Source organism: Salvelinus fontinalis, chromosome 22 (assembly GCF_029448725.1).
Source record: "Salvelinus fontinalis isolate EN_2023a chromosome 22, ASM2944872v1, whole genome shotgun sequence".
Lineage (NCBI taxonomy): Eukaryota > Metazoa > Chordata > Actinopteri > Salmoniformes > Salmonidae > Salvelinus > Salvelinus fontinalis.
Genome location: NC_074686.1, coordinates 35,526,401 through 35,539,208, shown reverse-complemented (window position 1 = coordinate 35,539,208; position 12,808 = coordinate 35,526,401). Strand labels below are relative to the sequence as shown.

The 12,808-nt window shown below is 44.9% G+C and overlaps 1 protein-coding gene across 7 annotated transcripts in view; it reads right to left on the bottom strand.

The window, feature by feature from the left end:
- Window positions 1-12,808, bottom strand: part of LOC129820247 (MAP7 domain-containing protein 1-like) — a 92,763-nt gene that overhangs the window by 28,953 nt on the left and 51,002 nt on the right. For all 7 annotated transcript variants that reach the window (XM_055877280.1, XM_055877281.1, XM_055877282.1 and 4 more), the window contains one exon: window positions 6,131-6,259. In XM_055877280.1, the coding sequence (XP_055733255.1) occupies window positions 6,131-6,259 (129 nt within the window). The remainder of the gene's footprint in view (window positions 1-6,130; window positions 6,260-12,808) is intronic.

The window sequence follows — 12,808 nt, the reverse complement described above, 5'->3', positions numbered from 1 at the left end:
GTCGTCTGGTGTATACTGTAATTAGTGGTAGTCTGGTGTATACTGTAACTAGTGGTCGTCTGGTTTATACTGGAACTAGTGGTAGTCTGGTGTATACTGGAACTAGTGGTAGTCTGGTGTATACTGTAACTAGTGGTAGTCTGGTGTATACTGTACCTAGTGGTAGTCTGGTGTATACTGTAATTAGTGGTAGTCTGGTGTATACTGTAACTAGTGGTCGTCTGGTTTATACTGGAACTAGTGGTAGTCTGGTGTATACTGTAACTAGTGGTAGTCTGGTGTGTACTGTACGGTAACTAGTGGTAGTCTGGTGTATACTGTAACTAGTGGTACTCTGGTGTATACTGTACTGTAACTAGTGGTAGTCTGGTGTATACTGTAACTAGTGGTCGTCTGGTGTATACTGTAACTAGTGGTAGTCTGGTGTATACTGTAACTAGTGGTAGTCTGGTGTATACTGTAACTAGTGGTAGTCTGGTGTATACTGTACTGTAACTAGTGGTAGTCTGGTGTATACTGTAACTAGTGGTAGTCTGGTGTATACTGTAACTAGTGGTAGTCTGGTGTATACTGTAACTAGTGGTCGTCTGGTGTATACTGTAACTAGCGGTAGTCTGGTGTATACTGTAACTAGTGGTAGTCTGGTGTATACTGTACTGTAATTAGTGGTCGTCTGGTGTATACTGTAATTGGCGGTAGTCTGGTGTATACTGTACTGTAATTAGTGGTAGTCTGGTGTATACTGTAACTAGTGGTAGTCTGGTGTATACTGTACTGTAACTAGTGGTAGTCTGGTGTATACTGTACTGTAACTAGTGGTAGTCTGGTGTATACTGTAACTAGTGGTCGTCTGGTGTATACTGTACTGTAACTAGTGGTCGTCTGGTGTATACTATAACTAGTGGTCGTCTGGTGTATACTGTAACTAGTGGTAGTCTGGTGTATACTGTAACTAGTGGTAGGCTGGTGTATACTGTAACTAGTGGTAGTCTGGTGTATACTGTAACTAGTGGTAGTCTGGTGTATACTGTAACTAGTGGTAGTCTGGTGTGTACTGTAACTAGTGGTAGGCTGGTGTATACTGTAACTAGTGGTAGTCTGGTGTGTACTGTAACTAGTGGTCGTCTGGTGTATACTATAACTAGTGGTCGTCTGGTGTATACTGTAACTAGTGGTCGTCTGGTGTATACTGTAACTAGTGGTAGTCTGGTGTATACTGTAACTAGTGGTAGTCTGGTGTGTACTGTAACTAGTGGTAGGCTGGTGTATACTGTAACTAGTGGTAGTCTGGTGTGTACTGTAACTAGTGGTCGTCTGGTGTATACTGTAACTAGTGGTAGTCTGGTGTATACTGTAACTAGTGGTAGTCTGGTGTATACTGTACTGTAACTAGTGGTAGTCTGGTGTATACTGTACTGTAACTAGTGGTCGTCTGGTGTGTACTGTAACTAGTGGTAGTCTGGTGTATACTGTATTGTAACTAGCGGTCGTCTGGTGTATACTGTACTGTAACTAGTGGTAGTCTGGTGTATACTGTAACTAGTGGTCGTCTGGTGTATACTGTAACTAGTGGTCGTCTGGTGTATACTGTAACTAGTGGTCGTCTGGTGTATACTGTACTGTAACTAGCGGTCGTCTGGTGTGTACTGTACTGTAACTAGTGGTAGTCTGGTGTATACTGTACTGTAACTAGTGGTCGTCTGGTGTATACTGTAACTAGTGGTAGTCTGGTGTATACTGTAACTAGTGGTAGTCTGGTGTATACTGTAACTAGCGGTCGTCTGGTGTGTACTGTACTGTAACTAGTGGTAGTCTGGTGTATACTGTACTGTAACTAGTGGTCGTCTGGTGTATACTGTAACTAGTGGTCGTCTGGTGTATACTGTAACTAGTGGTAGTCTGGTGTATACTGTAACTAGCGAGCGGTCGTCTGGTGTATACTGTAACTAGCGGTCGTCTGGTGTATACTGTAACTAGTGGTAGTCTGGTGTGTACTGTACTGTAACTAGTGGTCGTCTGGTGTATACTGTAACTAGTGATCGTCTGGTGTATACTGTAACTAGTGGTCGTCTGGTGTATACTGTAACTAGTGGTCGTCTGGTGTATACTGTAACTAGTGGTCGTCTGGTGTATACTGTACTGTAACTAGTGGTCGTCTGGTGTATACTGTAACTAGTGGTAGTCTGGTGTGTACTGTAACTAGTGGTCGTCTGGTGTATACTGTAACTAGTGGTAGTCTGGGGTATACTTTAACTAGCGGTCGTCTGGTGTGTACTGTACTGTAACTAGTGGTAGTCTGGTGTATACTGTAACTAGCGGTCGTCTGGTGTATACTGTAACTAGTGGTCGTCTGGTGTATACTGTAACTAGTGGTAGTCTGGTGTATACTGTAACTAGTGGTAGTCTGGTGTATACTGTACTGTAACTAGTGGTAGTCTGGTGTATACTGTAACTAGTGGTCGTCTGGTGTATACTGTAACCAGTGGTCGTCTGGTGTATACTGTACTGTAACTAGTGGTAGTCTGGTGTATACTGTAACTAGTGGTAGTCTGGGGTATACTGTAACTAGCGGTCGTCTGGTGTGTACTGTACTGTAACTAGTGGTAGTCTGGTGTATACTGTAACTAGCGGTCGTCTGGTGTATACTGTAACTAGTGGTCGTCTGGTGTATACTGTAACTAGTGGTAGGCTGGTGTATACTGTAACTAGTGGTAGGCTGGTGTATACTATACTGTAACTAGTGGTAGTCTGGTGTATACTGTAACTAGTGGTAGTCTGGTGTATACTGTAACTAGTGGTCGTCTGGTGTATACTGTAACTAGTGGTAGTCTGGTGTATACTGTACTGTAACTAGTGGTTGTCTGGTGTATACTGTACTGTAACTAGTGGTCGTCTGGTGTATACTGTAACTAGTGGTAGTCTGGTGTATACTGTAACTAGTGGTAGTCTGGTGTATACTGTAACTAGTGGTCGTCTGGTGTATACTGTAACTAGTGGTAGTCTGGTGTATACTGTAACTAGTGGTCGTCTGGTGTATACTGTAACTAGTGGTCGTCTGGTGTATACTGTACTGTAACTAGTGGTCGTCTGGTGTATACTGTAACTAGTGGTCGTCTGGTGTATACTGTACTGTAACTAGTGGTCGTCTGGTGTATACTGTACTGTAACTAGTGGTCGTCTGGTGTATACTGTACTGTAACTAGTGGTCGTCTGGTGTATACTGTAACTAGTGGTAGGCTGGTGTATACTGTAACTAGTGGTCGTCTGGTGTATACTGTAACTAGTGGTCGTCTGGTGTATACTGTAACTAGTGGTAGGCTGGTGTATACTGTAACTAGTGGTCGTCTGGTGTATACTGTAACTAGTGGTCGTCTGGTGTATACTGTAACTAGTGGTAGTCTGGTGTATACTGTAACTAGTGGTCGTCTGGTGTATACTGTAACTAGTGGTAGTCTGGTGTATACTGTACTGTAACTAGTGGTTGTCTGGTGTATACTGTACTGTAACTAGTGGTCGTCTGGTGTATACTGTAACTAGTGGTAGTCTGGTGTATACTGTAACTAGTGGTAGTCTGGTGTATACTGTAACTAGTGGTCGTCTGGTGTATACTGTAACTAGTGGTAGTCTGGTGTATACTGTAACTAGTGGTCGTCTGGTGTATACTGTAACTAGTGGTCGTCTGGTGTATACTGTACTGTAACTAGTGGTCGTCTGGTGTATACTGTAACTAGTGGTCGTCTGGTGTATACTGTACTGTAACTAGTGGTCGTCTGGTGTATACTGTACTGTAACTAGTGGTCGTCTGGTGTATACTGTACTGTAACTAGTGGTCGTCTGGTGTATACTGTAACTAGTGGTAGGCTGGTGTATACTGTAACTAGTGGTCGTCTGGTGTATACTGTAACTAGTGGTCGTCTGGTGTATACTGTAACTAGTGGTAGTCTGGTGTATACTGTACTGTAACTAGTGGTAGTCTGGTGTATACTGTAACTGGTGGTCGTCTGGTGTATACTGTAACTAGTGGTCGTCTGGTGTATACTGTACTGTAACTAGTGGTCGTCTGCTGTATACTGTACTGTAACTAGTGGTAGTCTGGTGTATACTGTAACTAGTGGTAGTCTGGTGTATACTGTAACTAGTGGTCGTCTGGTGTATACTGTAACTAGTGGTAGTCTGGTGTATACTGTAACTAGTGGTCGTCTGGTGTATACTGTAACTAGTGGTCGTCTGGTGTATACTGTAACTAGTGGTAGTCTGGTGTATACTGTAACTAGTGGTAGTCTGGTGTATACTGTAACTAGTGGTAGTCTGGTGTATACTGTAACTAGTGGTAGGCTGGTGTATACTGTAACTAGTGGTAGTCTGGTGTATACTGTACTGTACCTAGCGGTAGTCTGGTGTATACTGTAACTAGTGGTAGTCTGGTGTATACTGTAACTAGTGGTAGTCTGGTGTATACTGTAACTAGTGGTAGTCTGGTGTATACTGTACTGTAACTAGTGGTAGTCTGGTGTATACTGTAACTAGTGGTCGTCTGGTGTATACTGTAACTAGTGGTCGTCTGGTGTATACTGTAACTAGTGGTCGTCTGGTGTATACTGTACTGTACCTAGCGGTAGTCTGGTGTATACTGTAACTAGTGGTAGTCTGGTGTATACTGTACTGTAACTAGTGGTAGTCTGGTGTATACTGTAACTAGTGGTAGTCTGGTGTATACTGTACTGTAACTAGTGGTAGTCTGGTGTATACTGTAACTAGTGGTAGTCTGGTGTATACTGTAACTAGTGGTAGTCTGGTGTATACTGTAACTAGTGGTCGTCTGGTGTATACTGTAACTAGTGGTCGTCTGGTGTATACTGTAACTAGTGGTAGTCTGGTGTATACTGTAACTATTGGTAGTCTGGTGTATACTGTAACTATTGGTAGTCTGGTGTATACTGTAACTAGTGGTAGTCTGGTGTATACTGTAACTAGTGGTAGTCTGGTGTATACTGTAACTAGTGGTAGTCTGGTGTATACTGTAACTAGTGGTCGTCTGGTGTATACTGTAACTAGTGGTAGTCTGGTGTATACTGTAACTAGTGGTAGTCTGGTGTATACTGTAACTAGTGGTAGTCTGGTGTATACTGTAACTAGTGGTCGTCTGGTGTATACTGTAACTAGTGGTAGTCTGGTGTGTACTGTAACTAGTGGTAGTCTGGTGTATACTGTACTGTAACTAGTGGTAGTCTGGTGTGTACTGTACCTAGCGGTAGTCTGGTATATACTGTAACTAGTGGTAGTCTGGTGTATACTGTACTGTAACTAGTGGTAGTCTGGTGTATACTGTAACTAGTGGTCGTCTGGTGTATACTGTAACTAGTGGTCGTCTGGTGTATACTGTAACTAGTGGTAGTCTGGTGTATACTGGAACTAGTGGTAGTCTGGTGTATACTGTAACTAGTGGTAGTCTGGTGTATACTGTAACTAGTGGTAGGCTGGTGTATACTGTAACTAGTGGTAGTCTGGTGTATACTGTAACTAGTGGTAGTCTGGTGTATACTGTAATTAGTGGTAGTCTGGTGTATACTGTAACTAGTGGTCGTCTGGTTTATACTGGAACTAGTGGTAGTCTGGTGTATACTGTAACTAGTGGTAGTCTGGTGTGTACTGTACGGTAACTAGTGGTAGTCTGGTGTATACTGTAACTAGTGGTACTCTGGTGTATACTGTACTGTAACTAGTGGTAGTCTGGTGTATACTGTAACTAGTGGTCGTCTGGTGTATACTGTAACTAGTGGTAGTCTGGTGTATACTGTAACTAGTGGTAGTCTGGTGTATACTGTAACTAGTGGTAGTCTGGTGTATACTGTAACTAGTGGTAGTCTGGTGTATACTGTACTGTAACTAGTGGTAGTCTGGTGTATACTGTAACTAGTGGTAGTCTGGTGTATACTGTAACTAGTGGTAGTCTGCTGTATACTGTAACTAGTGGTAGTCTGGTGTATACTGTACTGTAACTAGTGGTAGTCTGGTGTATACTGTACTGTAACTAGTGGTAGTCTGGGGTATGTATGCTGTAAATTCCCCTTCACTGGAAAACAAGGGAGAGAAAGGATAAAGGTTCCTGTAGGGGTCAGAGGTCACTCACAGGGGTCCCGAGAGTCGCTAGTGTTGAGCAGGGTCACGGCGCTGCGGCTACGGGCCAGGAAGGACAGGGTGGGGGTCATGAGCCGCTCCACGATGCGGCTCTCCCACGGACTAAGACGCAGACTGCGGGCTGGCAGACACAAGAGGGCGCTGTCAGTACCTGGGTGCTCTTACACACACCCTGCAGAGTCCCCAGAATCAGACCCCCCAGTAGTGCACCACCAGGTTACCCACCGTTCCCCAGTCACTCACTGACAACCCTGCAGCACAGCATTTCATCCCACAACACAAACTGATCACTGTCTGATCACACTTGATAACTGTAGCTATTTCACCCTGACCACTGTTACTACATACTGTAGAGACAGACTTCACTCCAGTTAAACATGATGGACAGGTGGAGAAATCTGGAGATGTTTCACCTACATGTACACTACCAGTCAAAAGTTTGGACACACCTACTCATTTCATTTTTTTCACGTTTAAAAAAAAACTGTTTTCTACATTGTAGAATAATAGTGAAGACATGAAAACTATGAAATAACACATATAGAATCATGTAGTAACCAAAAAAGTGTTAAACGAATCAAAATATATTTTATATTTGAGATTCTTCAAAGTAGCCACACTTTGCCTTGATGACAACTTTGTACACTCTTGGCATTCTCTCAACCAGCTTCCTGAGATAGTCACCTGGAATGCATTTCAATGAACAGGTGTGCCTTGTTAAAAGTTAATTTGTGGAATTTCTTTCCTTCTTAATGCGTTTGAGCCAATCAGTTGTGTTGTGACAAGGTAGGTAGGGGCGGTATACAGACGATAGCCCTATTTGGTAAAAGACCAAGTCCATAATATGGCAAGAACAGCCCAAATAAGCAAAGAGAAACGACAACCCATCAACTGACATGAAGGTCAGTCAATACGAAAAATGTCAAGAACCTTGAAAGTTTCTTCAAGTGCAGTCGCAAATACCATCAAGCGCTATGATGAAACTGGCTCTCATGAAGACCGCCACAGGAAAGGAAAACCCAGAGTTACCTCTGCTGCAGAGGATAAGTTACCAGCCTCAGAAATTGCAGCCCAAATAAATGTCTCACAGAGTTCAAGTAACAGACACATCTCAACATCAACTGTTCAGAGGAGACTGTGTGAATCAGGCCTTCATGGTCGAATTGCTGCAAAGAAACCACTACTAAAGGAAACAAATAAGAAGAAGAGACATGCTTGGGCCAAGAAACAAGAGCAATGGACATTAGACTGGTGGAAATCTGAGTCCAAATTTGAGATTTTTGGTTCCAACCACTGTGTCTTCTCGAGACGCAGAGTAGGTGAACGGATGATCTCCGCATGTGTGGTTCCCACCGTGAAGCATGGAGGAGGAGGTGTGATGGTGTGGAGATGATTTGCTAGTTACACTGTCTGTGATTTATTTAGAATTCAAGGCACACTTAACCAGCATGGCTACCACAGCATTCTGCAGCGATACACCATCCCATCTGGTTTGCGCTTAGTGGGACTATCATTTGTTTTGTAACAGAACAACGACCCAACACACCTCCAGGCTGTGTAAGGGCTATTTGACCAAGAAGGAGAGTGATGGAGTGCTGCATCAGATGACCTGGCCTCCACAATCACCTGACCTGAACCCAATTCAGATTCAGTGAGTTGGACCGCAGAGTGAAGGATAAACAGCCAACAAGTGTTTGGAACTCCTTCAAGACTGTTGGAAAAGCATTCCATGTGAAGCTGGTTGAGAGAATGCCAAGAGTGTGCAGTCATCAAGGCAAAGGGTGGCTACTTTGAAGAATCTCAGATGTAAATTTTGATTTGTTTAACAGTTTTTTGGTTACTACATGATTCCATATGTGTTATTTCATAATTTTGATGTCTTCACTGTTATTCTTGTAACGGTCCTGACCTGTTTTATGTTGTTTTTGTATGTGTTTAGGTCAGGGCATGTGTTTTGGGTGGGCAGTCTATGTTATTTGTTTCTATGTTGGTTTTGGTTGCCTGGTATGGCTCTTAATTAGAGGCAGGTGTTTTGCGTTCTCCTCTAATTAAGAGTCATATTTAGGTAGGGTGTTCTCACTGTTTGTTTGTGGGTGATTGTCTCCTGTGTCGTCGAATGTATGTACCATACGGGACTGTTTGGCTGGTCGTTTATTTTGATGTCGTCTGTTTCCTGTCCGTGAGTTTACGTTTAGTTATGTAAGTTTATGTTCAGGTTTCGTCAACGTCGTTTTCTTGTTTTGTATATTTGAAAGTGTTTTTTTCGTGTTGCCATAGTTTTTTCAAATAAAGAGATGGCCTATTTCCCTACTGCTGCATTTTGGTCTGATGATCCTTCTCTCCTCTCCTCGTCCGAGGATGAGGAGAGAGACAGCCCTTACAGAATCACCCACCACGCTAAGACCAAGCGGCAAGGGAATGCTCAACAGAGCAACAAGGACTCCTGGACTTGGGAGGAGATCCTGGATGGTAGAGGACCTTGGGCTCAGCCAGGGGAATATCGCCGTCCCAAGGAGGAGTTGGAAATAGCGAAGGCTGAGAGGCGCTGGTATGAGGAGGCAGCGCGGCGACGCGGTTGGGAGCCCGTGAGTCAGACCCAAAAATTTCTTGGGGGGGGGGGGGCACACGAGGAGTGTGGCAAAGCCGGGTAGGATACCCGAGCCAACTCCCCGTGCTTACCGTGGAGGTAGAACGCGTCGTACTGGTAAGACACCGTGTTATGCGGGAAAGCGCACGGTGTCCCCAGTACGCGTGCTTAGCCCAGTGCGGGCTATTCCACCTTGCCGCACTGGGAGGGCTAAGTTGGGCATCGAGCCGGATGTCATGAAGCCGGCCCAACGTATCTGGCCTCCAGTACGTCTCCTCGGGCCGGCGTACATGGCACCAGCCTTACAGGTGGTGTCCCCGGTTCGCCTGCATAGCCCAGTGCGGGCTATTCCACCTCGCCGCACTGGCAGGGCTACGGGGACCATTCAACCTGTTGGGGTTGGGGAGGCTCGGTGCTCAAGAGCACGTGTCCTCCTTCACGGTCCGGTAGACCCGGTGCCACCTCCATGTACCAGTCCTCCGGTGGCAGCCCCCCGTACCAGGCTGTCTCTCCGGGTTCTCTCTCCTGCTGTTTCCTCCTCTCCAGCGCAGCCAGTGCCTAGACCACGCACCAGGCTGTCTCTCCTTCTCCTCCCTACAGAGCCGTCCTGCCATGACCAGCCAGAGCCGTCCTGCCATGACCTGCCAGAGCCGTCCAGCCGGGACCTGCCAGAGTCCGTCCAGCCGGGACCTGCCAGAGTCCCTCAGCCGGGACCTGCCAGAGTCCCTCAGCCGGGACCTGCCAGAGTCCCTCAGCCGGGATCTGCCAGAGTATCTCAGCCGGGACCTGCCCCTTGTCCCGGTGCTGCCCCTTGTCCCGGTGCTGCCCCTTGTCCCGGTGCTGCCCCTTGTCCCGGTGCTGCCCCTTGTCCCGGTGCTGCCCCTTGTCCCGGTGCTGCCCCTTGTCCCGGTGCTGCCCCTTGTCCCGGTGCTGGCCGTTTATTTAGGGGATGTTAGTTTTAGGGTGGTCATTGGGAGGGGAAGACAGAAACGGGGAGTGACTATGGTGGTGTGGGGACAGCGTCCAGAGCCGAAGCCACCACCGTGGTCAACTGCCCACCCAGACTTTGTGCTGGTGCGCCCGGCGTTCGCACCTTGAGGGGGGGGTTCTGTAACGGTCCTGACCTGTTTTATGTTGTTTTTGTATGTGTTTAGGTCAGGGCATGTGTTTTGGGTGGGCAGTCTATGTTATCTGTTTCTATGTTGGTTTTGGTTGCCTGGTATGGCTCTTAATTAGAGGCAGGTGTTTTGCGTTCTCCTCTAATTAAGAGTCATATTTAGGTAGGGTGTTCTCACTGTTTGTTTGTGGGTGATTGTCTCCTGTGTCGTCGAATGTATGTACCATACGGGACTGTTTGGCTGTTCGTTTATTTTGATGTCGTCTGTTTCCTGTCCGTGAGTTTACGTTTAGTTATGTAAGTTTATGCTCAGGTTTCGTCAACGTCGTTTTGTATATTTGAAAGTGTTTTTTTCGTGTTGCCATCATAGTTTTTTCAAATAAAGAGATGGCCTATTTCCCTACTGCTGCATTTTGGTCTGATGATCCTTCTCTCCTCTCCTCGTCCGAGGATGAGGAGAGAGACAGCCCTTACAATTCTACAATGTAGAAAATAGTAAAAATAAAGAAAAACCCTTGAATAAGTAGGTGCGTCCAAACTTTTCAGTGGTACTGTACATGTCACATACCTCATAACGTCACAGATCACACACATAACAATATAACTGCTCAACTGCTACATTTCCTCCATACAAAAAGAATAACAACTTACTTGCCATCCACAATACATGTGTAAATATTGGACTATAAATTGTGCTTTCCTGTATAATACGTATGCTAAAATGTTTACTCTAGTCTACTGAGACATTTACTTTATGTTCGTATACTTATATTTTCTTATTTCTTATTGTTGTTGCATTGTCGAGAAGAAACCTGTGCGTAAGCATTTGGTTGGACGGTGTATAACCATGTGTATCCCGTACAAACATACATTGAAAATGTTGAAATCATGTAGTTCTTCTTCCCAAATGACTTGTCATTCAAAAACACACCACCCATAAAGCCATGACTGTCTAGCAGGCCCACGCTCCAGCCAGACCTAGCCATGCTGACAGAGGCATGCTACATCAGATCCTCAGCATTAGAGCCTACGTTACTCCTGAGATGCTGTGAGTAAGACTCACTCTTATGCCATTAGTTCAGAATCATATGTTATATTTGTCATATTATATTTTAGGTTACGTCCCAAATGGCAGACTATTTCCCCACATAGTGCACTACTTTTTGACCAGGGTCCACAGGGCTCTGTTTAAAAGTAGTGCACTCTGTGGGAATAGGGTGCCATTTGGGACATAACACTCATGACAAACACTCAAGAACAATTATAACTGGAACAAATGTAATGTCAGAGCAAATGGCGTTTGAACGTCGGGAGTCCCTGAAATCATTTGTCCCTAAAACGACGTCAATTTACAAAACAGTGTGTGGGTCAAAGGGTGCTACATTGTAGTGATGGAACCAGACTGGTGAATTTGTGAGAGACCTCTGTGTGAGATTCTCTGTGTGGAGGAGATGTAGGTGGAGAAATGACCCAAACCTTTTGAAGATGAGATGAGAATAGGGACACGTTCCGTATTACAGCACCTCCAGTAGGCTAAAGAGTATGACCTGAGTCTCTCATAAACTTAATTCTAAGTAACTGGCATCTACAGCATCTTCAATGGGCCATTGATAGTATCGTACAATTGAATGTTAACATAGGCATCACAAGTAACAGCATTCTATAGAGACTCCACTGCTATATAACTGATTTATGGTGTGGGCCCTAATTGTTAGATCAAGTCAGCTATGCTAAGAGCGTCCCAAACGGTACCATAACCCTTATTTAGTGCCCTTCTTTTTTACCAGCCCCCATAGGGCTCTGGTTAAAAGTAGTGCACTATACTGTATACTGTATAGGGTGCAGTTTGGGACATAACTCGTGTGGATCACTCAGCTCTCTCTGTATGCTTTAACTGATGGCATGCCACACAGAATGCTGCCCCGTTGACTCTTTAACTGATGGCATGCCACACAGAATGTTGCCCCATTGACTCTTTAACTGATGGCATGCCACACAGAATGTTGCCCCATTGACTCTTTAACTGATGGCATGCCACACAGAATGTTGCCCCATTGACTCTTTAACTGATGGCATGCCACACAGAATGTTGCCCCATTGACTCTTTAACTGATGGCATGCCACACAGAATGTTGCCCCATTGACTCTTTAACTGATGGCATGCCACACAGAATGTTGCCCCATTGACTCTTTAACTGATGGCATGCCACACAGAATGTTGCCCCATTGACTCTTTAACTGATGGCATGCCACACAGAATGTTGCCCCATTGACTCTTTAACTGATGGCATGCCACACAGAATGTTGCCCCATTGACTCTTTGCTCAGCAATGAAGTCAGACTGTAATCAGAAACTGGAATCAGAAAAAATGCTGTTTATAGAGGAACATCTCAACATGTCCTCTTAAGCATTATCCTGTAATAACAACATTGAATGCGTACACACACACACACACACACACACACACACACACACACACACACACACACACACACAGAGTCTCACACACACACACACACACACACACACAGTCAAGCACGCACACACAGTCACGCACACAGTCACCCAAGCACAGAAAGTTCCCAATCACAACAGCAACACCAAGAAGCTGATGATAAGCGTGAGTCGTGACACTTCCTTTCTGCAGATGCATGTAAAGCACATTTAGGATGGCACCGATCAGGGAATGGAAAACACTGAAAAGCTTTGACTATCCCATAAAATTGACTGGTTCATATTATTTAATGGACCAGGGGTCACCTTCGCTGTATTTTGGATAGATAATTTTCACAAAGTGTTTTATGGTTAATAACCCAACTAGGCCCGGGCCTGTTGCTAAGCAACAGTGAGACGGCTTATTTTCTCCTTCAATGCGGCAAGACATTTACTGCTGCTGCCTGATATAGTGAACACCTGGTAAATAAGTCCTGGGTCTCTAAAAAACATCAGGCTATTTTAGGCATAC